Below are 27,115 nucleotides of genomic sequence, written 5' to 3'. Positions count from 1 at the left end.
TGGAGGGGGGTGGTGGTTGTGGTGGTGTTGGCGGTGGGGTCACTGAAATTTGCCCATCAAATTTCACACCTGGCCACTCTCTACCTTGACCTAGTGTCTCTGGACGAGACAATATAGCACGGGGCTGGAAAACAGTCTTGATCAGTGACAACACAGCATCCACTGAGATGGAAGAGATAAAGGTGAGGGGAAGAAGATGGCTGACGACGAGGGCCCAAAATAACCATGCGCAGAGTGATGACCACCTGGCAGGGTGCGCAGTGTGCATGTAAACCTCTCAACTAAAGGCATGTAAACATCTAGACTAACTACTTGTATATCTCTAGACTAACTACACTACCAAAGGTTATATCAGCCTGTTGAGGGAGACAGTTTGATATGCATTAAATATTGAATCAGGAGAACTATCTCCATGACTCTACTCCTCCTCCTGGTATTGGTAAGCAGGTGTGAGGGATCGATCGAGGAAGCATCTATTAAACTGACCATTTTGTAGATGATTTCTAATGAAGACGACCCTGGAAGATGACATATTAGAGCTACAAACAAACATTTGCTGCACCTTTGAAGCTCTCCCCCATTAAATATTCATCATAGGCCGGCTGCATACATTAAACATGGAATGGTATTAGATAACACGCTCCTGGTGGGGATCAATGGCAGATCACGCCCACTACATCAATCATGTCCAGGTCTCGTCTGCCCTGCCCACAAACAGAGCAGAGCTGGGCTGACCACTGGGAAGAGAGGGAGAAGGGGGGGGGTGGAGAGGGATAAGGGGGGAGAGAGGAAGATAAATAGAGGGAGGGAGAACAAGTAGAAGGAGGGGAGGGGGTTAAATAGAGGGGAGACAAAGAGAGACAGGGAGAGAGAGAGATAGAGAAAGAGAGGAGGAATATATAGAGAGAAGGGGAGACAAAGAGAGGGGAGGGAGAGAGATAGAGAGACATAGAAAGAGAGAGAGAGACTTACCCAGGAAGGACAGGTTCTTCTCCTTCAGCTTGTCACGAAGCAGCACCTCATGTTCCTGACCAATAGCGCTGAGGGGGTGTGGTTAAGGGTTCCAACATACTGTGAACAGGCACTGACCATATTTAAACCCAGTGTTCTTTTACAGGATTGAAATTCTACAGAAGAGATGTGAGAATTCCACCTTTAAAAAGAGGGGTTCACGTGGCACTTTTACAGATCTTTACTTAAGCTGCAATAGGTAACATTCTAAAATAAATTAAAATGTGATTGATAGAGGTTTCACAAAATAAGCCAAGGAGGAGATCCCGCCTCACCGAAGACCATTGGCTGGAAGAAGATTGCTTGAACATGATCGGCTGGGAACTAAAGGGACGGTAGAGAAAATGGACATTCCACTGGCACTGAGCTGTCTTGTCGGGTGTCATTAGCTTACACAACATGTTTATTGCGGACAAATCGTGTTATTTTTTTACAGAGAAAATATGACCTACTGTACCTTTAACGGATGGTTGCTGTGGAAACATTGAAGGTATATGGGGATACAACAACCGCTAGTGTGTTTGCATGATAATCCATGAGTGGTGTAGGACGGGTCATTCATCACACTTCAACTTGAACATACCACAAGTACATAACCACAATGAGAGAGATGTATGTGTGTGAGCGGGAGGGGGGGGGGGGTCATATCTGTGCAGATAAAGAGTTCCGTTCCCCCACCACACTCACACACAAATCACTCTAAAAGCCAAGCGATTCATGTGTATAGCCTGAGTGACGTGCATGGTGCTGACACACACACGCATGCACACACACCGACGCAATGTTGTGATGTGGAGATGGAGCCGTCCCACAGAAGTGGGGCGGGTATCATGAACTCCCAGTGGCAGGATGACTGAATGTGCGCCGACGCTGGAGGCAGGAGTGTGAAAGCGAGGTAAAGAGGGGGGATGAGGACGGAGGGCAGGGTGGGACAGGGTTGACTGGCCCTGAACACAGGACCTGGAACGGGGCTCCCCCCCCTCTCCCCCATCCCGCCCGCCCTCCCCCCCGAAACACTCCCGCGTCTCTAGTGAGGTCCTCAGCTGCCCGCTTCCAAATAACACAGACCCCCAAGCCCACCCCTGTGGTGCTGCCGTGCCAGCCGTTCATCTGCGGGTGTGGAGAAAGAGAGAGAGACAGGGAGGGAGAGCAATATAGACAGAGAGAGAGAGAGAAAGGAAGAGTGGGAGAGAGAGGCAGAGAGAGGCAGAGAGAGGAAGAGAGAGACAGAGAGAGAGACGGAAGAGAGAGGGGGGGGTGCTTTACATTGCACTGGCATGCCAAGAACTCTCCATGGTGCTGATGGCTGTGAGAGCCTGCCTCTGTTGTTCATCACTGTTTAGGAGCTCACAGAAGGAAGACAGGGCAGTCCTCTATCTATTAGTATCCCTCACAGTGACATTTAAGTGACATATAAGAGAGTATTTAATCAACATACTAAAACGAAAAGAAAATCGGTGTAATCGTGTTATTTGATCTTGAATATCACATCCAAAACACACACACACACCATGTGGCATTCAGATAAAACAATAAAATAATGAAAACAAAATGGCTGTCTCCCACATGGCTGTACAGTATGTATGTCAATACCTCCTCCTGTGCTATGCAACGGTGAGCCAGACACACTCAACAAACAGAGAGAGGGAGAGAGAGAGACGTTTAGATGAGCCTCATCTTCTCCTCTCCCCCTCCTCCTCCTCCCCTCCTCCTCCTCTCCTGCATCCATCGCTGGCTCCCCACCCCCTGTGAGGAGTGAGGATGGTTGGGCGCAGGCAGGATGGAACACTCCCTCTCTGAAGCAGAACTTTTATGTCAGGTGAGCTCCCAGACACATCTCATCCCTTCCAACAGCTCCTCGTCAATTCCAGGCTTAAAATTTGATGGGAAAGGATACTGTTTGATGCAGTCTACCAGCGGCCCATAACAACAGTCATTTATGGTGCACTGAAAAGGAAGGGGGGAAAGAAATATGACGTGGCGTGAAGGGAGGAGGAGGGAGGAGGAGGGGGGGGGGCCTACAGCCGTTAAACAGTGCGAGCGAGGTGGGGCTGAGGGGGCACGGGAGACGGTGGAGGCGGAGGACTGGCAGGCGTGACTGGCGCCGGCGCTCACGTGACTTTATTAGCGAACCTAGGAGTGGCGGTTAATCTGGCCGTCTCCTTTCTACAACACACGGCATGTCTGTAAACCCACAACAGTTTCGCCGGCTCACTGTGTCACCGTCTTCAGTAACGCTTGAAAAACTGCAGTTTCTTTTGTCTTCCATACATTAGGATATTTTCTGCTATTCTCAACAACAAAAAAATAAAGAAAAAGAGATGAAATGTACGTTAGGTCGGATGATTCAATGGAAACCAAGAAGATGCTGCGTTATTTACCTGGTAGATGTGGTTTGCTAGAGCTTGGTCTGGAATCAAAGATGGTTCCCGGAGCATGCTGTTGAGCACTGGCTTGGAGGCTGTCAGGAGAGGAAGGGAAGAGATGGAAAGAAAAGAGAAAGGGGGGGGGGGGGGGGGTGAGATAGAGACAGGAAGTGAAACAGAAAAAAATCATGATATACTGCAAACATTCCAGCCACTAAACTGAAACACCCGGTTAGGTACACCATGTACTGAAGACATTCCAAACTCTTCATAAACTCGTACTAGAAAGAGACATGGATAGATGATGAAATCAGTACATAAAGACACCGAAAGACAGATTTACCATCGTTTACACTGTCTGCTTAAGCTTTAGTCCACCGGCTGGCTGACTGAAACCCACAGAGATGTTCCATAGATAAACGTCACACTCCACGAACACAGGGAGCTGCATGTAGTTTATCTATGTTATGAACGATGACTATTCTGCATCTCTCATTCGCATTCAAGCTTCACTAACGGTATAAATCAGCCCTACAGTCCACTGGATGGATTCCCCATTACTGCCACGGCAACAAAATCCTTCAATCATTTTCGACGAAAAGAAGAAGAAAAAAAAAACAACAACATTCTGATTAAATGGATTGTATCATTGTGTGACGTTTTGATGATATATACACAGCGTAGGCACGCTTCCGAAAGACGCCTGGCGCTACTGACAAGATCAGGCGTGCGTCCGTCTGGACCTGTGTCCATAGTGAAGGGTGTTAGGGGACACGTGTACACAAAACAGATGAGGAGGGAATGGCCTCCCATGAAATAAAGTCACCCTGAAGGACAGAGGTTTTATAAGACCTGACTCTCTATATTAGTCTCTGTTAAAGCTCTGTGCTCCTTCCGGAGAGATCTTGGCGAGAACGTGTCAAACGTTTCTCTTTGTGCTCCTGCTCCTCTCTCTCTCTCTTCTCTCTCTCTCTCTCTCTCTCCTCTCTCTCTCTCTCTCTCTCTCTCTCTCCTCTCTCTCTCTCTCTCTCTCTCTCTCTCTCTCTCTCTCTTCTCTCTCTCTCATCTCTCTCTCTCTCTCTCCTCTCTCTCTCCTCTCTCTCTCTCTCTCCTCTCTTCTCTCTCTCTCTCTCTCTCTCTCTCTCTCTCTCTCTCTCTCTCTCTCTCTCAGACTCTCTCTCTCTCAAGCGCGAGCTCCCGCTTCCTCTCTTTACTCCTCATTTTTCTGGGAGATTGGTGCCTCGGGCGGGCAGATCCATTACCTGCCCCAGCACCGTGCGCACGGCGATGAAGAAAGAGGGTTGTATTTTCCCCTTGAGTTAGGACAACCTCATGACAAATGATAATGGATAATCAATATAGCTGGTTGGGGTGGGTGGGAGGGTGGGAGGGTGGGGGGGGGGGGGGTTCAGTGGCGGAATATGAGGCAGCAAACTTTATGAAGCCGGGAGACATATTACTCCCCAACAACACTTGTTTTCCTTTAACAAAGTCGCTTCTCGACCGGCCCTAATAATCTGAAAGAAAATCAAAGGACCGGCGACCACATCAGCAATATTGGCAACTTATTCCACTTTAATGGCATTTTGATTGATTTTTTCTTCTTCTTCTCCCTCTTCCTAATGGTAGTTTTATAGATTCAACGCTGCTTCTGCAAAACACTGGTGAGTGTAATAAACCTTCCCCGGAGGCAAAACGGCGGCCGTTAAAGCTCTTGTCTCGCTGGCGCTCGTAATTGGAGGTTGACCACTGCACTGCCACGTTCGGGTGTCTCACATAACGGCCAAACCCAGCCTCATCCTGGTATACACAACCTCTGTGTATAGTCTGTGTGAGGGGGTGGGAGACCAGATCCTCCTATTCCTTCCTCTCCCATCTGAGGGAGGAGGGGTGTGGGGTTAAAATAGCCCTAAAGAGCGTGACCTTGCGGCTGACATTGTAAGGCTTTCAGCCGAGTGTTGACCTAATGAAAATTGAGGGCTGGGGAACCGCTAATAAATCAGCCTGCTTTTAAAATGAGTTTACCCTAATGCTCATTCATCACAGGTCTGGGGATGCCATTGGCAGAGGCCCCCGGATCCACCGCTGCCGTCACGGCCAAACACAAGTAGTAAATAACAACATGCCCGTTGCGTCCGCCTTCCTCGCCTCCTTCTCCTAATCCTCGTCGCAGCCTCCGACATCGGCGCACATTTACTGAAGACACAAGATCACTCTCGTGCGGCCTCGCACGGCTGCACGCCACGCCACGAGACGCACACACACACACACACACACACACGTGCACAACAGGCATTGAAAACAGACACAGAATAAACACACACACACAAAATACACAACACAACCCTTCCCCGCCCCCCCCCCCCTACACACACACACATACACAAGCACACACAAAGGCAAACAGAGGTAAAACACATTATGACACCTCCCCACACAAACTGCTGCACAACCATGCACACATGAGGGGGGGGGGACTAGTACTACAGTCTCAAATATGGAGAACAAAGCCCTGCAGCCTTAACACCTTGTAAACATACACTCAAATATACAGTCATTGTCCCATGTTGGTGTAAATTGCGACTGAGGTATCACAGGGTGTAGATGTGAGGAGGAGGGGAGAAGGGGGGTTGTGGATGTGAAACACCTCACCTCCACGGGGATTTGCTCAAGAAAAAACAGCTAGTGTAAACAAAACACACCCTTTTATCGGTGTATCATGCGCATGCACGACCCGCACCGACGATAAAGCACCGACGCTACAAAGTAGCCGGCGACAGCGTGGAGTAACCTTTCATGGTTTCTTTTTTCTGGCGCCGTTCGGAGCCTTCACCATGTTTTTCTGTTTTTTTTCACCAGGGTGTAAAAAGTCATTATCTAAATCTAAAAAAGCGTCTAGGAACCTCATTAGGAAGCAACATTTGTTGAGGGAGGACCATAATCAACAATAAAGGATGACTACAGTTATTGGGTCTGACACTGATGAGCTCTCAGCCAAGTTTGTTTATTAATTAAAAAATATAGAATTTTTTCCCTCTGCGTGTGTGTAGCTGTGTGTGTGTGTGTGTGTGTGGGGGGGGTGTAACGTTCACACATATATACAATAACCCCCCCACCCAACAACCCCCCTCGTTCCCATGCACGAGCCAGTGAGCTGAGGAGGATGGGGGGGCAGGGGGGGGGGGGGGGGGGGGCAGTCGTTCATCAAACTTCATGGAGCAGGGGAGAGAGAGAGAGACGGGGGCTCCTGATAATGTGCGCCTGCTAAAGCTGATTTTCCATGATGAATCTCGGAGCATATAAATTGGCTAATATCTGAAAACATTTACAGATACTAGAGGAATTGACTACTTGTGGGACATGATGGATGGGCCTCCCCGACACCAGCGGACAGCTCTGCAAATCTCTGCGGCTGCCTAAAGCCCTCATTTGATTTTCCAATTTACTCCTTTTAAATTTATCCTCCCGCTTTGAAAAAAAGAAGAAGCAGAAGATGGGAGAGTGGAGGGTGGGGGGAGAAAGAACGCTGTCGTTTTTTCTCTCATCTCCTTTTTTTCGTCTTCTAACGTATCGTGGAAAGGCTGGGGTTGGGGCTGGGGTTGGGGCTGGGGCTTAATCCGAGGCCGGGGCGAGGGCTGGCTGGTGATGTGAGGTGGTATCGTCGGTGGGGGAGGAGCCTGCTCGCAGGAGAGGTTAGTGGGGCAGAACTGAGCCGTTTCCACTTGATTTTTCCTGATAGTGGTGAAATGAGAGCAGATGCGTGTTTGTGTGTGCGTGTGTCCGTACACGCTTGTATGCACTCGTGTGGGTGTGTGCATGTCCACGTAAGCTTGCATGCACGTGTATTTGTGTGTGCGACAGGGTGTGTGTGTGTAATAACAGGGCTGGGCTGTCTCTACTCCAGAGAAGCTCTGTGGGTCAGGCCATTAGACGGCAGCAGGGTCTGACTGCAGCTCTTCTGCTGAAAATAAGTAATTAGTATACTTGTCAAGTGAAGTGCCACACTACTGCTTACCTCGCCCACATCCAACCTCCCTACACACGCACACACACACACCTCCTTCCCCTACTTCCTCCTTGCTAATGAAGTGCCCTTACTCTCATTATTCAAGAACAAACAGCTAGTGCAGAGTGTGCAGAGTGCCCCCACCCCCCACCCACCCATCACGGCTGTATCGCCTGCAAACAGGAGGCTCGTCTTGGGGAGGAGGGAGTCGGGGGCACGACGGTGCTGCATGGAATCTGGAAGCACAACATGGTAACACAGCATCCATCTGCTTCATGAGCTCCCAGTCAACCTGCCCTGCCATAACGAAGTGAGTTGAAAAGCGTCAGTCCGCAAGCGATCGGTAAGTTTTACAGGGGGGGCGTTAAGATCAAACGTAGGCCTTGCCACCGCGACGGCGATGACGGAACACGACCGTAAATCTGTGGGCGGCGCGATTGAGTAGCTAAGAAATGCGATGCGCTAATCAGATCCAAGGCCTCTACTGGAAACTGAATAATATCAAATAGCTACAAAAATGGCCTCCTCAAAAAAAAACTCTTGAAATCAAGAAGCTCTTCGGCTCACTTCTGGGGAGGGACGAAGTGAGGAATAAAGAGATGGAGTGGGAAATGAGAGAGAGAAAGAGCTCACGTCTTCCTCCCTGGTCTAAGGGCAAGTTGGCAAGTATAGTCAACAGCTGACCTGCGAGCCTTAGCACAACGTCGAAGACTCTGTGTGCGGCGAGTATTGCAACACGCATTAAAGGGTAGGCTATATAAATCATGATATATGTACTACATATTACACACACACACAAATACTCCACATTATAGTGTGTGTGTGAGTCCATACACAGTGTGTATGGACTCACACACACTAAGACATTAATCTATGGACATTATAGTGTGTAAAAAATCTCATCCCAACAAAATTATATTCATATTTATTGTGTTTCTGATGTGGACATATTTAAATTGTATTATGTCGTGTGTATATTGCATGTACACACAACACATAAATATGCTATGATAGTCAGAGTACCAACCGAGAGTATCCCAATATGCACCCTTATTTATGTGGCCCGGTATTGTGCATCCACCTGCATCCACGTGCATTCGAGGAGACCAGGGGGGTATTCCAGGTAGCGGGTTTAACAAACTCTGAGCCTAACCCTGAACTCTGAGTGAGTTACTTTAAAATTGGAAACTCTGAAAACTCGGTTCCAGAAAAGCTGATTTGAATTTGTTAACTCAACTCGGAGTACGTCAACTCTGAGTTAAGCGCGCGCATGAGAACTATTAAAAGCCAACATCAATGGAGCTCCGATACTGGGATCAACCATGGCACCCAGCAACAAAAAACCTTGTCCTACTTCACCACACTTCAGATATAAGTTTTATTTTGTGTTCAATCTGAGCACATATTACGGAAAAAAAGCAACACGGCTGTAGCAGCGTATACAATTGGCGTGGGAGACAAACTTCCAAGTCAATGCATACATTTGATGTAATAGCCAGTCCATACCGTTAATATTACAGAAGAAAAAGTGGGAGACTTAATAAAATAGCATGTTCAATGTTATATTAAATATAAAAACATACTACAAACAGGTAAGACATATTTTGCTTAAGCTATGCTTGTGATTGTAGCCTCGAAGTCACCTTGGTTTTAATCATATATCGACATGATACAAAGTAAATATCAATTGGTGCCTATTTCAACTTGTAATAGCAGTTTCCCCCAACAGAATGCTTTTCAAATCAAATCAAATCAAAATGTATTTGTATAGCCCTTTTTACACGCAAGCATGTCGAGGGGTTCACATACGCCCATAGAACTGCCCCTCAACCAACCTAAACCCTCAAGGAAGACAAGGAAAAACTCCCAGAAAAACTCACTGCAGGAGAAGAAATTGAAGAAACCTTGGGAGGAGCAATTCAATGAGGGGATCCCTCATTGAATTGCTACAAAATACAGGAATGTTTGTATTTTGGCTATATTGACTATATTACGTAGATGGAAAAATGCAGTTCTGGTAATTTGCTTAATATTTTCATCAAAGGATGATGACGATGATGATTAAGATGACGAAGAGACATTGACTGCTGCCGCAGAAAATGGATGCAGAGAATTATGTATGGTAGCTACTGGTAGTTCTCTCCCCATGTACTTTTATTTACAGGCTTGTGTGGAATTGTCAGTTACACTGACATTATGAGAATAATGAATATAAAAAACGATTTGCACATTCTGATCCTGTTGAACAGAGCATGGATGCAGTATACAGTGATATGTTCATTTAATGGCAGGTGAATTCTGCATGTGGAACTGTGAAATGTAATGCAATCCCATGTATTCCCAGTTACAAGTAAATGAGTTGTACAAATTGCACCTCATGAAGAATTGCCAAAAACTGACCAAGAGATGGTGTAGGCCTACTTAGGGTAGAAGAATAAAGGGTAATCTTGAAAAAGATTTACTGGAACACCGGTTACAGGAGGATGCATGTAACAGGTGATGTTAATTGTAGAAACAATAATCTATATCAATATTAATTGTTGAATTTGCTGAATTTCTATTTTGACCAAGAGATGGTGTACTTAGGTGTCAGGTGGCTGAGCGGTGAGGGAATCGGGCTAGTAATCCGAAGGTCACATCATTGTGTAACTTACTGTGGCATTGCTAGTCATGTTGATAAGTAAGGGTCAAGATTGTGGTGTTATTAGTTGTTTTGGGTATAAAAGGAATTGTGAAGCATCTGTGGATTCTTGATCTCCTGAGACCTTCTCCTCAGCTCTGGCTTGTCCTACTCCTTCTTCCTCACCTCTTGCTTTCTATCTCTAGTTTACAATAATCATGGTAGAGTAGGTAAGAGTTAACCTTCATTGATTTCATTCATTTGCAATATGATTAAATTATTATATTATTTAACCTTACTTTGACCATTCTTGCTCTGATTTAACCCATAGAGTCGAATAACTGTAATGCCATTGGTATTGGCATTATTTGGTTAATGTTAATACACTGTTCAGTTTCCCATCTTCCTTCAAACCATAAGGGAATTAGTTTCAGTTGTTTGGCCAATATTGACCCCCTACAATGTTGAAATAGATTTGCTGAAACACCAGTTACAGGATGGTACATGGTCACAGGTGAATCATGTAAATTATAGGAACAATAGCCAATAAACATACTCATTGTTAGATTTATATTTGTAGGCAATGAAGAAGACCAAATACAATTTCAATTATTTGTCTTTATTTCAGTGCCAAAAAGCATTTGGTCAGTTCTGAGTGCACGTCCACGGCGAGTAACATTAGCGATGTTGGCCTAAGGGCTGACAATGTTGCTAAAATACATTACAGATTGTGACGGGAAACGGTAACGTTAACCTAGGTATTCATCAGGGAATTAAAGCACATCGAATCGCAGTCTTAAAATCCTCTCCCGGCGTATAACTAAGCGAATTAAATTTTGTTCGAGATCGGTTGGCTGAACCAGGAAAGGATATCCCTAGTCTGCCAACGCTATCAGGCTCAGAAAGAGGGAGGGGATAGATAAAAACGCAGAGTTTGGCATGGAAAACCTTATAGCGAGCAGGTTAGTTTCACGGAGTAAGTTACCATGGAAACTTACCAAAAGGTTTCGTTACCTCTCTTTCTGGAACGGAAACCTCGGAGTAAGCCTCTTTTCAGGGTTAAACAACTCAAAGTTTTCACTAAACCTGCTACCTGGAATACCCCCCTGGACCTGGAGCAGAGAGACCTGGGTGTGAGGCCCCTCCCTCCCTCCACCCTGCTCTGTCCCCAGCAGCCCAGCTGCATCATGGACGTTGATATCATATTCAATATGTGATCAAAACTGCTTTGAATCTATCGATTGATTTACACAAGCCACCAGGTAGCCCGGACTGACCGATGCTGTCTCCCTCTATCCCCGAAACAGCACGAGGAGAGTGGGGATGGAGGACGAGGAGAAGGAGGAGGAAGGCGTCGGGGTTGGGGGGAGACAAAACAAGGGAAAGACTGAAAACAATTGAAAACTCTGTATTGATCTGAGGCTTGTGATTGTACATATATTCCACAGTCCCAGAGGCCCCATTCCTGTGTCTCTTAAATGTAAAGGGAAAGAGAAAGGGAATAAAAGAAAAGATCGCTCGGCAAGGGCCAGTCGTTCACCCAGGTGGGGGTAATGTCCCTTATATAGAAGTCTATTGATCTTCGCCGTCCGCCTGCTGCCCTCCCGCCGGACACACACACACACACTTGCACACATACACACACACACACACACACACACTCGCACTAAAGAAAGCGTAGTAGTCCAGTGGGGGGCCAAATGATGGATACGTCTGCCAATAGCCCAGAACAAACCTGTTAGCTAATTGCCAGCAAAGACAATTATCCTTGCATTGTTTCATAATGGAAAGACATTACAGAAGTCTAATATACACACAGGGAGATTGGATGGCTTGACCGTGGAGCTCGCGTGGGCAGCATTTTATTGCTAGAGGCCAGCCAGGTCACCATGGAGAAGGGAACCAACAGAGGTGGTGTCAGAATTAGAAGTAAGCCTTACAGCCTGGCTGTCTGGCTGACTGGCTGACTGGGTACACAAAAAATGGCCACTGTCTGGGAAAGCGCGAGTTTCTGAAGAACAGAAACACAACCGTAAAAATTGCCCGTATGAAAATAAAACGACGATAACAGCATTACACTAACTTAACCGACCCGTAACATTAGGGTACACAGTGTTCAAATAAAATTGAAATATAGCATGTATAAAATGTTAGTTGTTAACTGCTGTAAAAAAAAAAAAAAAACAAGAAAAAGAAAAACGGCCTCTCGGGAGCGTGGCGAGCTGGCTCTAGTGGTGCTGTGTGGATGTGGAGGCTGTGTGAATCTCTCCTGGAAGAGAGCCTTGTTCTACACGCCTCTACCCTCCGCTGTTGTGACAGGCGGCGGATAACGGCGAGTCCAAAGCAATCACAGCCTTGACTTTGACAAATGGCTTCGCTGTGGCCAAGTTGAAAATAACACACTTCCATCTCTCTCTCTCTCTCTCTCTCCCTTGATTAAATTGGAAGACGCCGAAGACGCGTCAGTCGGTTATGAAGAGCCTAGCGACGCCGCGCGGGTGTGTGTCTTCCACGGCGCGTCTGTAGATGTGCTATTTAATCTCTGTGTATGAGTACTTTCGTGTGAGAGAGAGACAAGGTGGGGTTGTGGGTAGAAGGGGGGGGGGGGAGGGTGACAGAGAGCGAGCGAGGGAAAGAATGGAGAGACGATCAGCGAGCAGCGTTCCTCCTAGACCAGGACAGCTGCTGTGGGGGAGCTCGTCACTAGGGTTTGTCTCTGAACCACCTCCTCTACACCAATATGCAGACGAACACGGAACATACTCCGGGTTTTCGATACTGTCGTGTTCAGAAAGCACATGACGTTACACTAGGGTGACGACCGGGGCGGCAACCCAACAACAAACAAGCTATACTTCATCCAGCCCTTTCTTAATAAAAAATATTTAAAAAGCAACAAGACAAATGTACATTAATGGTGTGACTGTACTGTGTGGAGCACAGACAGATGAGAAAAATTACAGTTGGTGGCACGGCTCACTTGAAATACGGTGGTGAATATTACTCATATGCCTTTTACAGACGGCTCTACAGAGTTCACTTAGCAACCTGTTTTAATCATGCGGATGACACTTTGAAAATAACTTTTCACCGGTTGGCAAATGACCTCCTGGTTCCAGCGCACTTAATTCTGTCCATCCTGTTGCTCTTTGTACAGTAATGTCAGTATCTGTGTCAGTGTGGCTACACAGTGTGCTGACAAGAAGATTATATTGTTTCGATTTCATGCTGGCAAAGTTATAATTCTGCACGTTAGCAGTTTTAAGCGTCTAGTTTATTTATCTAAACATTGGTGGTCAAAATTCTCAGGATTACATGAACCAATCTGAATATATTATTAAATTAACACTAAATTACAACGTAAGAACAGGGACAGTTTAATCTACACCACATATTATCAAAATAACATGAATTAAATGGTCAAATCAACACTGCATTTGACCACTCATGGAACCTCCCGCTGTGAGGAAAAACAGACTAACCAACTCAACTCAACCACACAGTTCTCTTTATATAATCTATTTCTATTTCTGTGAAATATCAAGAAAAAAAAACTTGGGTCTGGAATTCCTCTCTTTCTCTCAATTTATCCGTCAGCTGCAGGTAGAAACAGTTTTCTTTTTCTTTCGCACTCTCTCCTCAATTCCATTTCCTCCTCGGAGTCCAATGGGGGGACGGGGGCATGGAGGGGGGACGGGGGTGAAGGAGGGAGTGTGGAGGGGTTGAAGGGGGACGGGGGCGGCGGAGGGTGACATCAGGGGAAGGTTATAAATAACACAGACGGAGTGAACGAGCATTGATCTAAAAAGCAGTTAAGAGGTGGGTGGTCTTTCCCAGTGCCTAATTGTCAGTCATCTGCCCCAGGTAGTACTGTCAGTCTCCTGGCCTGTCTCCTATTAAGACTAGAGAGGGGGAGGGTGGGGCGGGCGTGCGGTAGGGGAATTAGGTGGTGGTGGTGGGGAGGTGGGACTGAGAGGTAGAGAATGAGAGAAAGGACAGGTTGAGAGAAGATAGCAAGGTGTTACTCACGCACGCCACCTTCCTGGTCCTGGAGGAAGCGGTCCAGGATGATGCGGGCCATGAGGGCAGGGGAGAGGTCCACCTGGGGGAACAGCGACAGACCTAGTGAGGGCCAAGCTGCCTGGTTACCCTGCTTGGCTAGCTCTTATCTAGGCTCACAGAGGAAGGCCTATACCTTTTCTGAACAGTTAAAGAGACCCAATTGTACTGTCAGACCTATTAGAGTCATTCCCACAACTCCCTTCAAATGTATATGAATGCTTCTAAGTGAAGTACAGAATTACACCGCTGGAATAACACTGCCAGTCCACTTTCAGGCTGACGTCACATCGCAATGTGATGATAACGATTCTAATGGCTCCGAATTATTTTGTCACGTTTCAAAAACCTTGACCCAACTTTGAGAAGCCTTGCTTAAATTAGCCTTTGTGAGGCTCTTATTGCCATAACCTCTCTGCTGGGAACAAGGGAGTTCCACTTACAGCCAAACTTCTCTGTGAAACGCCTTCATCTCTGTGAGGACCAGATGGAAGGGGCTCGCTATCATCTCCTCTGAACAACAAGAAGACCAACCTAGAGCCACAGAGCTTTAATCATATTCAAATTACCACAGCAACAGCCCAGTCACAAGACACACCAGAGGGACCGTGGGAAGCGTTGTGCCTGATATCACAGGAGAGGAGGGGAGAGCAGGGGAGAGGAGGGGGAGAGGAGAAGAGAGGAGTGGAGGGGAGGTGGAGAGGAGAAGAGAGGAGAAGGGAGGAGAGGAGAATAGAGGAGTGGAGGGGGAGAGGAGAAGAGAGGAGAAGGGAGGAGAGGAGGGGAGGGCGAGAGGAGAGAGGAGTGGAGGGGAGGGGGAGAGGAGAAGGGAGGAGAGGAGGGGGAGAGAAGAAGAGAGGAGAAGGGAGGAGAGGAAAGGAAAGGAGAGGAGGAGATGAGAGGAGAGGTCCTATGGCTGAAGCCGTCTTTGAAGGAGAGACACCTTGAGAGGTGCCAGGCCTAGGCTGCAGATCAAGGAGAAGGCTGACAGGTAGAGGAGCTGTAATGGCTGACTGAAAGGCCTGACTGATTGTGAAGAAGAACACGGCCCCCGACACAAAGCTGGAGCATCCAATGGCCAACCTTCAAGCCCTCATCCCTCTTATATCGCACCTCTTATATTTATTAAAGCCGGAGAAAGTAATTAAAACAAATCTAAAAACTTATTTTAAGAAAGAAAGTTTTGATATTTCGACCACAAGCGAGCCTTTTTTATTGAATACAGCATGAAAAAAACGATTAAATTACTATGATACATATACAAACTGGTTCCTCTATGAAATGAAAAAACACACTTTCTAGATTTTACCATTCCCAACTTCTTTGTTATGAAACACTGTATTCCTTTAGTCTCTGAAAATCTTTCCTCTTGTTAGCATAATTGGGGCCCCAAATGTGAATTTGCCCTCAGCTTGTATTGAGAGTGTTTTATGTCCTCTCTGTAGCTTCTGAATAGTGCTGGAAGCAGAGAGCTCGGTTTGTACAAAGCCTTTTACCAGCGGTAGTATTTGTTAACATCTCCATAATTCTGCATACAAAAGGCAGCCGGCAAAAAGACCAAACATGTCTACAATTATTCCAGGGATCAGGGGAGACAGTCTTCATCTTCATTAAGGCTCGGAGAGGGGGTTCTTCCCTACATGGCCTGCGGCTCTTCCTTCTTTCCCTCTCCCACTCTTGTTTCTATCTCTCCTCATCTCTCGGCATTCCTTCTTTCCTTTACCCTTCGTTCTGTCTCGCGGTCTCTCTTTTTCTCTCTCACTGTCCCTCCCTTTGTTTCTTTCTCGCTCTCTCTCCTCCCCAGAATCCGATCCCACGTTCCCACATTCACTTATTATGAACTCGCTGGATGAAGAGAGAGAGAGCATCTCTCTCCTGCTAGCGCACATCAGGGCTGACACATGAAAAATGGCGACATTACCGGCACTGGCCCAAACTGAATAAGGACCACCTGATTAGTTCAGGTGCTTGCATCTCCCTAATTTTCATATTAATCATTTGAGTCCATCCTTCCCTTCCTCAAATCAGATCAAGGCACGTCGTGAGTTGAACATGTGACTAAGATTCACAGGCCCTTGAATGCTGCTGAAAATAATTACCGTTGAGAGAGAAACTCCAGTCTGGGTTTTATTAGCCCCCTATGCTAAAGAGTTACGCTAACATTCTGAGCCCTCTGGCCTAAAGCAAGTGTGTTTAACCTTCCCTCACATTAGACACCATAAAAAGCTACACACACACACACCAAAAAAAAAACTTGTATAAAGCCTACTGTATATTCAGAGAAGACGGCAAAAAAATTGCTAGTTCTCATCAATGTTAATCATTTTCCCTAGTTGGAGATATAGTGTCTCATAAAGGACTGAGACTACATCAATTAGCAGTCAGGGAAACCGTGAGTGCTTGGTTTAAATGTTAAGTAGCGTATTAAAATGACAGTTAAATGGTTCATAGACAGTTATTTCCAAGCTGGGTTTAATCCTTTTGGAAAAAAATCATATGTCAATTAAATGGTGAATGAATAATGACAGTTAGCTTTGAGGTGCCAGTGATGCATGTGAACTATTCAGATTTTAGATCTAGAAAAAAAAGACCCTTGGAATCTTATTGCTTAGTATTATACGCAGCAATGAAAATATGTGATTGCCTTTTAAATGATTTAAGCAGAAACACAAGAGCCTTTCCAACAACCAAAAGGTGTGACACTGGCACCAGAACTAAACAATTAAAAACAAAACAAACCGAATAAAAAAATACAAATATCCGCTAAAAAGATTTACATACATTTGGTTTGTGAAAGAGAATCGGTCCATGGCAAAAAGCCTGAGCTAAACCTAAGCAATAAGAGCAGATATTATAATCATCCGGGGAGATATTAAAATCTCATTCTATTACCTGAGTAAACATCGTATTGGAGGCTTTATTCTAATGGTGCCTTCTGCTCCATTTCCTTCATGTAAGGGAGAATTTGAAGGGTGTGAGACTATCTACCTTTAATGCAGGGCATCTATGGACTTCCCAGCACCTCTTCACTTCCCATTAAACCTTGAGACTAACCCAATGTTAATTGTTAATTTGCTGACTGGCTGCAATGCACTGGAGACCCTGGACACAGTGGCGCAGAGAGCACATTCATTCTTATTAATGAGATATGCTGGGGCTCGGCTGAGTGGAACAGCTAAATGCCCACAGCACAGAGCTATCGCTTCCAAGTAAGCTCTCTCTCTCTCTCTCTCTCTCTCTCTCTCTCTCTCTCTCTCTCTCTCTCTCTCTCTCATGGAAGCCCGTTTTTATCATCTGTCTCTTCTGTCCAGCAAGTCGGCATCTGTTCTTGAAACGTCACATAACCAGGCTCTGAATGTCAGCACATACTGCTAAATTATTATAGGTTTAAAGCTACATTTTATGTGTACAATTGACTACTTTGTGCACAACTGAACACTGACCTTGTTTGCAGGTCGCGACTATAGCAACTGTGTCAGGTTTGAAAGGTAATTTGGAAAATGACCAAATAAAACACCAAAAAGTATTTTCACATCTGCTTAAAAAGGGCTAAAGACAAATTACATTAAATAATTGGTTAATAGACTGAACCATTTATCCAATTTTCATAATCGCTAGCAGACACAGGGGAGTTCAAAATCAAAAACAGCCCAAACTGTTGGGCTGCCCAAACTGGTCTTTAAAAGTCATGGGAGTGTTCGAGGGATAATTATGCTTATACCTGGATTTGCTGTGCACTTTAACGGGAAAATAGAGGCGTGAACAGAGAAAAGGTGAGGCTGAGTCCTTACCTCATTGGCCAGCTCCAACAAGACAGGGCTGGAGGGCCGTGAGCTGGCTTTGCTCAGGTACCTTCATTTAAACAAACAACAACAGCAGCGGTTGGATTTTTGTTATTTAAAATAAATACAAAATACACAAAAGCAGACAGAAGGGGAGAGAGGGGGAGGAGCTCAGGCCAGCCAAGACATGTTGATGTCCCTAATGACTCTGCCCTCCGTGGCATATGGCTCTCTGTGGTTACCCCGGCACTGCTTGGAAGCCTCAGATTTCCTTAAAGCCAGACAAGCATGATAGTTAGTTAGTTAACCCCCCTACGCCTTCCCAGCCCGCCCAACAAGGCTTTTCTTCCCTCGCCAACTGAAAAACCACCAAAGCAGCCTCAGATCTTCGCCAGATCATCTCTGAGGTTTGTTGTTGCGTAAGTGGATTAGAAGGGCATTACCAGAACTCGCTCCCACAGAACAATGGCTTAATAAGCTAGATAAAGGCTAATTGTGATATGCAAAGAAGCTCTCTCTCTCTCTCTCTCTCTCTCTCTCTCTCTCTCTCTCTCTCTCTTCTCTCTCTTTCTCTCTCTTTCTCTCTCTCTCTCTCTCTCTCTCTCTCTCGTTTATCCGTTTTCAAGTGAATTAGGGCTAATCAGCCCATCATAAGCCTGGTAAGGCAAATGTCCCAAATGCTGTCTGGGTGTTTCTCATATTCGCGGTTGAGGAGGAGAATCAAAGCTGTGTGCTTGTGGAGGGCTAGCAGGTGCACAGGGAGACAATCTGGATGGAATCCCGAAGGTGGTGATTTGTTTAGAGGACATTATGAGGACGTTATGCATCCGTTGTTGTGGGCCACCTACTCCTCGACAATGTCCACTTCCTGTCACGTGATTTGAGCAATGACATGACATGGTGGGTTGGAGCAGGAGGGGAGGGGAGGGGGGGTGACAGATGGAGAGAGACGGGTGGGGGGGGCACCCAGATAGAGAAACAGAGAAAATGAGAGAGGGTGACAGAGAGAGAGCGAGCAATACCTTTGGTAGTAGTCCTCGATGGCGTCAGGGGCATGGTGTCGTGAGATGGTTCTTTTGGTCCTTTTCTAGAACAAAAAGCACACCACACTGTTAGGCCAGAACAGACCCAGGCGAGCCATTTTACAGAAATGTGCTGAATACAAGATGAAAACACTACGAAGTAGTGAAGCTAAATTATATTCATATACTAGCAGCAATTCCATACACCTTTCTTCCAATATGCTCCTGAATGAAATGCATAGACTCGTTCAGCTTTGGCTGTTCCATTGTACAGGAGCAGGGGAGAGAGAGGTCATAGTAATTGAATCTCAATAAGTTTGCCCAGGGTCACTGTGAGTCAAGGAAACCTTGTTCAGCACACCCAACCCCTCCCTCTCTCTCCTCAAAAACCTTGTATTCATTTCCCCCCCTTTTTCGATCAAACAATGACCCTATTCCTGCTCCCCACGTATTTCCATGTGATTCAATTGCCGTCTGAACCACAGGGAGGATTGAGAGAAAGAGCATTGGTTTAAAAGAAAAAAAAGAGACTTATTTAAAAACTACTACACAAAAAAAAAGAGGATGGAGGGGAGGGGAAAAAAATGTCATTCCACCGAGACGGGGGCCGGTGTGAGTGACACCTGTCAGGGGGATGATAAATGACTCCATTTTCTGCCCGTGCTGCCTTCTGCCATTGGCAGTGGCGGCCATTTATCATCATCCCCTGTCAGCTGTGGAAAGCGGCAGTGACAGTGCGAGTCAGCAAACATTTAGCGCACGCAGCCGCACTACGCTGGGAAATTATTATTGTCAGAATAATAATGGTTTAGCATAATTTATTACAGGTCCGCGAAATAAGCAGGGGCTAGATGTTATTAGACAGATGGATGGGAAGGCTTGGCAGACGTCCACTGAGACCCTCGACGTGAGAGAGAAGTAGGGAGAGAGAGAGGAAGGGAGGAGGGAGAGAGAGAGAGATGGTGTGTGTGTGGGGGGGGGAGGTGGAGTGTGGGCATCCTCCAAACCAATCAGAGAGCTGGCAGTTCAATTACAAAGAAATAAAGGGACATTCATCATTCAATTAGGCACCTGTCAGAGCTCACAAAGGAAGAAAACTTCTAACCTGGTACTCCAGGGAGAAGACGCTCAGAAGAGTGGACTGCGAGTGACTGGAACAAATAAAAGAAGGACAAAGTTAATTACCAGGGAGCGTCGCGGCGGAGACAAAGGGAGAGGGGAGCTTCAAAGCCAGGCTTCGCCTGCCCTGTAATCTAAAAGAACATGAAAACAAGTGTGGCAAAGTTGTTCCAGATGAACACCTCCGACAAAGGATTCCTACCACTGCCATTCAGCGTGGTGGAAGGATGGGGGGGGGGGGGGTGAGTGTGTGTGGTATGAGATGAGAGAAAATATAGGTTGTTGAGTGGATCTTTCTTTTTTCCCCTCTCTCTTTCTCAAACCATCTTTAACCCCAATCCTCCAACTCCCAGATCTCCCCCCCTCCCACCCCATACGCACACACACACACACACAACCTCAAAAGACAGACAGCGAAGTGTCCACATAGGTGTTGTTATTTTGGGGACATCCAATTGCCTGATGTAGCAAAACCGCAAATGCAGCATTGTTACCTTGTAATCCAGCTAAAAGGAAGAAAAAAAAGAAGGAAAAAACATCGGGGAGAAACAAAGCAAATTTGTGTGAATAATTGATGGGGTTCAATTCCATTAGCGGTGGGGAACACCGCACTCAGTGGCAAACATATTGAAATACAGTTTGTTAGCGATGAGCGAGGGACTGATGGAAGATCTCTCCTTCCATAGGGAATGAGGACTATCTGAGTATGTGTGTATGTGTGTATGTGCACGTGTGCGTAGTAAGTGTGTGTTTGAATGAATGTGTGTGTGCCCGTGTGCGTGCGTGTTGTGTGTGTGCGTGTGTGTGTGTGTGTGTGTGTTAGAGCATTTTGCCCGTCTCACTGTCAGTGCTGGCATATGGGACGTTGTGGAACTCTGCAGCTGATGGGCTTTGAAAGTGGAAACTTTCCCTGCAGGAAGCCAGCGCTCCCAGGAGCCGGTCAAGTCCATGGGTTGCCATAAGCTACATTCATCTCCAGCTCCAGTCAATGTCAAACACCTGGCGGAGGATGGGAGGGGGGGGGGGGGCTTGGAGAATAGGCATCTCTGATGGGGGATTCACTGCCCCTCCTATGCCCCCCTCTCCCCCCCACCATTTGAACCAAAAAATAATAATCTAAAGCGATGACAGGTTTTTGTCTAATTGCCTAGTACACATTTCCAGCCCACACATCAACAACTAGGCACACCTATGCTTGTGCCTGCACATACACTCACACACAAACGCTCACGCACACACAGCTGTGCACGGTCCCTGGTGGTTTCGTGTCTCCATATACTGCTTTCAGTACATTTGATTGTTAACTTTAATGGACTTTTCTTTACAAGTCACCTGAGAATGGTATGTAAATACTGACTAGAAGCCCTGGCTTCCTCCGCGCATTGAAATATCGAGTCCATATAGGCCCGCCGCATCAATCATGCCACAGTCATGAAATAACCGTGTGACATGTAAACAAAGCCAGCAAGGAATCTCCGGCATTGATTTTTGTCTCGACTAGGACCTTATATCTTAATAAAAAGCTTTCAAGCAACTGGAATAGGTTAGTAGTTTATAATGACTAAACCCCACAAAAGCCACACTGTTAACTTCTCCAGATGTCAGCTGTAAACAGTTTTACTACTCTGGCCACGGAGCAGAGCCCCCTGCTCGACAATGCTCATCTCTCGGGTGCTCGGCCCCTGTCATGTGGACGCCGACTCATTTAAGTTTTAGAAAGAGAGAGTAAACAACAACGCATGTGAGTGACAACAACAACAACGACAACAAAAAAGAAGGAAAGAAAAAGAAACGGGAGAAAAAAGAAAAAGAAAGAAAAAAAAACACCCAAGAAAACAGTCGTTTTGGCGTTAATTTACAATGATACGTAGGGGCTGTGGGGCCACTGCAATTAAGCGGGCCATTAAACAGTCAACTGTCAACATGTGGACACTTAGAGGGTGGAGGGAAGAAACCCGCTTCCTTTCTACTTCAGCCTTGCACCTGAGCATTTCAACAACATTACAGGGCCTATTCTAGCTGCAACCCAGCTCCTTCCTCGGTAGAAACGGACATCTGTTAGATTTTAAATGGATTACTCTGGATAATGAGCGTGATTACTGCCTAATTGCTAAATCTTTACCCTGTTAAGTTGAAAAGGAATACAAACTGCTCTTAATATCTGTGAAAACATATCGGTTTCAAACCGAGGGGGTTAAAGAAGACATTTTGGGGCACGGCCTTTGTTTTTTCTTCTTTGTTGCTTCTGCCTGCGTTCCGCTACTTCACACGCCAGTGAAAACTCAGTGTAGCCTAGAGAAGATAGGATTCAGGAGCAAACAATGAAGATACTGTAGATATTCAGGTGCTCAATAACTCGATTCAAACCAAGGGTTGTCCAGGTTTTATAGTGTCTGTCAAGGTTTTTCGCTGCGGCCATATTGTATATAGGTCTTTCCATTGAATGGACATTAATAGTAAGTTATTGCATGTATATTCAAACTGTGCTCTCCAGGGTGCACTTTCCCTTCATGCTAAAGTATGGAGCACCAAGCTGATTCGTCAAGTAGAGGTCTGATCTTTTAGTTCGCTCCACAGAAGCATCACACTCCCTCCTCCCTGCTTCATAACGCAAGACCTATGGTGGGGGTGGTTCTATTCTGGGCTAGTGATAACCCACAAATGGATGGAAAAGCCCTCCCATTACGGTTCTCCATTCAGCCCCAATCACATGCTGCTACGTAAATTACAACTCAATAGTGTATGTAATTCAATAAATCCCAATGCAGGTCATACTGTAAAAAGGTGTGATTGCGACTAGCTGGTATGGGATTTGTTTTGTTCTTGAAATAATAGATTATTACTTATTGTATTCAGCAGCAGCAGCAAAAATAAAGAAGAAAAAAAAGATCTATTTGGCAAACAAATCAACAGAAGGAAAGAGAGGTGGAGGGATAGGACAAGGTAGGAACCATTGTTGTTGGTTTCATCATCTCTCCTCTCAGCTTATCTGAAGATCTGATGAGGTCCTCCTCCAGTGAGAGTCAATAACAATGCCCAAGAGTAGGAAGACCTGGCCGATGATAGCATCAGTAAACAGCCAGGCAGATGGAGCCTTGTTCTACACTTACAGACCTGCTCTATTCACAGAAGTGTAGCGTATCATTGCCTGCAATTTGCTTGGTGTGCCATTATGGGAGACAAAAGTAAAGAATGTACATGTGCCTACACTCCTATCACACAATGTTCACATAGGCCGTACATATATTTAGCTGTATATGTTGGCTTCAATTAAATGTCATAACAATCCAGGTACAAGTACACAAGGAAATGAATGATGTTCAACAGACTCTTGTGGTCTCATTGAGAAGTTAAAGGGTCAAAAAACATGGTGACAAACACATTGACCTCTCCTTGAGGAATACTCTAAACCCTCCCTCCTGTCTGGGATCCAGGCTCGGGGAGACAGAAGGTTAGGTAACAGAAGAGCAGTTAGGGAATCATTCACTCTCCACATAATTACCCTTCCTTATAACCTAGCGCAGTACATTAATATGCATGGAACCCAAAATAGTGGAGCACCAGATTTGATTAAAACAATTAGGAGCTTCATGATGTTATGATGGTGGAATGTCTGTTCCTATGCTATAATTAACTGTAGATACATTGCGTATTGGTAGCTTGGCTCTCTATACATTGAAGCATTGCGTTGTATTGAATTATAGGCTAAATTGCTCATTAAGTCAGCACGCATAATTTGTCATACTCTATGCTGCCTGTCTATGATGCAGTGGAGAACAAACAACAAACAAAACAAAAATACATTTGAATTCATAATGCTTAAATCAAGCATATACCGTTTACATTTTTAATATGCTCTAAAAAGCCAGAACAAGATTCTTTGGGGGGGAGGGGATGTCTACAAGCTATCAATTATTTTCAAAATCTTCTTATTTACAAATAATTAATTATAAACGATAGCAGTAATTTACCTAATGAAAGCCACCTGGCTAATGGCAGGGGGATCATATGCTGCGACAGTACTTAGCGTTAGCTGGTGCTGCATGTAGAGAGCGGTGCATGTCCTCGCTCTTCAGGGCATGAAGCTAACTGAGGCATGGACAATATTCCTACTAATGACTTTCAGGACGTTTGAGGCTGGGTAAGGAGACGTTTGAGGCTGGTTAAGGAGGCGTTTGAGGCTGGGTAAGGAGACGTTTGAGTGTGGGTAAGGAGGCGTTTGAGGCTGGGTCAGGAGACGTTTGAGGCTGGTTAAGGAGGCGTTTGAGGCTGGGTAAGGAGACGTTTGAGTGTGGGTAAGGAGGCGTTTGAGGCTGGGTCAGGAGACGTTTGAGTGTGGGTAAGGAGACATTTAAGGCTGGGTAAGGAGACGTTTGAGGCTGGGTCAGGAGACGTTTGAGACTAGGTCAGGAGACGTTTGAGTGTGGGTAAGGAGACATTTAAGGCTGGGTAAGGAGACGTTTGAGGCTGGGTCAGGAGACGTTTGAGGCTGGGTCAGGAGACATTTAAGGCTGGGTAAGGAGATGTTTGAGGCTGGGTAAGGAGACATTTAAGGCTGGGTAAGGAGACGTTTGAGGCTGGGTAAGGAGACATTTAAGGCTGGGTAAGGAGACGTTTGAGGCTGGGTAAGGAGACATTTAAGGCTGGGTAAGGAGACGTTTAAGGCTGGGTTAGAAGGAATGGGTATGTTTCGTTGGCTGACAGTTTAAATGCAGGTCAGATTATTCTACGGTTAACTGTATTCTGTCGTTTTTTGGGGTTGGGATTATGACTTCTAGTTTTCCAAAGTGGTTGTACTCCGACTGGACCCCTTTGAAGTTGAAGAAACATGCTATGTGTGTGATAATTTGCAAATACTTGATGATGATGATCTTCTCTGTGACAAGAAGGCTTGGCAAACAAGAGACATTCTCACATTAAACTGGGACATAAAATGTATTCTATTTGCCTTGAACGAATATTTTACGAGGAAGATGTGCTAGATGTGTTTTGGTTAAATACTATATGCAAATTGACCTAATTATACATGCTGATAGGAGAGGGATAACATCTGTCTCTTCATAACGTCTAGCCTGCCATCATCAACGACAGAAACAGAAGTCTTTCGTTCTTAATGTACAGCCTTACTGGGATACATCTCTACAAGCCACACATACATAAAGCTACATCTTGTCATGTCGCTACAAACAAATACTTGTTTAATGAACAAAGATGTTTACAATTCAAGTAGGTTATCTATAACTGTCTTGCCTAATGTTAATGTAAATGAAAAATAAAATCATTACTTGTCAAACAGGCCAATTATTTCATATTATACAAGGTATGTGGGCATACATACCATATGTATTATCACATCTATTTCTATGTTTATTTAGATTTTTTTATTAGACTTTTAAAAATGTATTTATATAACATATTTCTTCTACAAAACTATTCAAATGATATAACTTCTGTGCTGCATTGTGATTGTTAACGCCTCCAGAACTCCATCAGGCCATGAGGGCCATAAACTACAGCCAGGGCCTATGGGAGGAAGGGAGGAAGCCATCGTCAAGCAGTGGCATGGAAGGCAGGGAAGGGGGAAGGGGGGGGGGGGGCAGAGATGGTTTGAACAGAAGCACAACAGGGCAACTCACCACCTACAACTCTCCTGACAGGGGGAAATATGACCTCCAACCCCCCCCATCTCCTCCCTTCTTGCTTAAGTCCAATCTTTACATGTGGGCCCTCAGAGGTGTCCAAGATGTCAGGGCTGTAACAGAAGCGTGGTGTAGAGCACAGCCCGCAGCACACTCACAGTCCTAATAGTGATCAAGGGTGAAAGGCAGAGCTCCTTACAACGCCGTTCGTGACGAAAACACGCAGTAGCCAATTACGGCGTGTTACTATGGTTATAGCGTGATTCTTATCTCTGCCGTCTCTGTGAACTTTCACCAAGAAATCTAAAGTGAGCTCTACAATATCCATTGTGTGTTTGCGTGGGGGGGGGGGGGGTTCCTCTGGTCTGGCCAGAAAATACATTTTGTTGACCAACTGCCGACTCTGTGAAGTGCAGCCACAGCGCTTGTACCATTCTGGGCAATTTGTTACATTTCTATTTTGCAACTGATCCCCAGTATGCAAACGGAACCTGAGGCTAAAGACTCCAGCATAGCTGCCTAGCTGTACTGTATACTTATAATTCCTCCTTTCGGCATGTGTGTTTGTCAGAATGTGTGTGTGTCTGAGTCTAATTGTGTATTACAAAAGGTGTGTTTTCAAAAACACGGTGTGGAATTAAAGTCGTATTCACATACGCTGTGTGCTGTAGGGACAACTTAGGAACCATTTGTAATCACTGCCAACACATTCTGCCAACACACACCAGCTTCCCTGGGTCTTTCTGCCCCAGTGAGCTGGGTCTTACTGTCTCACTCTGGCTGAAGGGTGCTGAGGGTGGAGCAGGACATCCTGCTGCTGTGAGGAAGTGTATTAGTTTTGAACTTCCTAATCAAGTAATTGATCACATCAATTATTCATGGCCCTCCTCAAGCTGACATGAAGCTGTAAACTCAGCATAGACTCACCACTGACTTTCTCTCTCCCTCTCTCTCCCATCCTCCTTCCCTCTCTCTTTCTGTTACTCCCCCCTCTCTCTCTCTCCCTTCCTCCCTCCCTCCTTTCCTCCTACCTCTCCTCTGACCACGTCAACCCTTCCAGCTCTGTGATTAGCTCTTCCAGGCTGGGAGTGCTTCCATTGGCCGTGAAGGCTCTACCCACAATGCACAGCGGCTGCCAGTGTGTGTTGTGGTGGCGTGCCTGGTGAGATCCAGGAGGCGTGTGGAGGCCAGGGGAGGCTGCTGGGGACTTTGTCCCTGACTGCGGGCCCTGCACGGCAGCTTCACAGCCAGAGACGTCCCTGGCTAATGTCAGCCCCACATCCGCACAGCAACACCCTGGATAACAGCACCCTGGCGCTGACTTATAGGGGTTACAATGAAACACCTACATCGATTTCAAAAAGGGCAGAAAAAGGGGAGGGGGGGTGTAAAAGAACACTGACATTTTTACATTTTGCGGTAAAATAATATGGGGGAAAAGGCCAGCTAAATTCAACAAAATGGTTTGATGATTTGCTATTCTATGCTGCT

The 27,115-nt window shown here is 45.8% G+C and overlaps 1 protein-coding gene across 2 annotated transcripts in view; it reads right to left on the bottom strand.

Annotated features, from left to right (window-relative positions):
• cdin1 (CDAN1 interacting nuclease 1) overlaps positions 1-27,115 on the bottom strand; it is a 60,241-nt gene that overhangs the window by 29,187 nt on the left and 3,939 nt on the right. For both annotated transcript variants that reach the window (XM_062469434.1, XM_062469435.1), the window contains exons 3-9: positions 19,972-20,017; positions 18,867-18,931; positions 17,854-17,914; positions 14,033-14,105; positions 3,393-3,472; positions 2,909-2,958; positions 973-1,040 (exon numbers count right to left, since the gene is read on the bottom strand). In XM_062469434.1, coding sequence (XP_062325418.1) covers positions 973-1,040; positions 2,909-2,958; positions 3,393-3,472; positions 14,033-14,105; positions 17,854-17,914; positions 18,867-18,931; positions 19,972-20,017 — 443 coding nt within the window. The remainder of the gene's footprint in view (positions 1-972; positions 1,041-2,908; positions 2,959-3,392; positions 3,473-14,032; positions 14,106-17,853; positions 17,915-18,866; positions 18,932-19,971; positions 20,018-27,115) is intronic.

The sequence above is a fragment of the Osmerus eperlanus genome, chromosome 9 (assembly GCF_963692335.1).
Source record: "Osmerus eperlanus chromosome 9, fOsmEpe2.1, whole genome shotgun sequence".
Taxonomy (NCBI): Eukaryota; Metazoa; Chordata; class Actinopteri; order Osmeriformes; family Osmeridae; genus Osmerus; species Osmerus eperlanus.
This window is presented reverse-complemented; position numbering and strand designations above follow the sequence as displayed.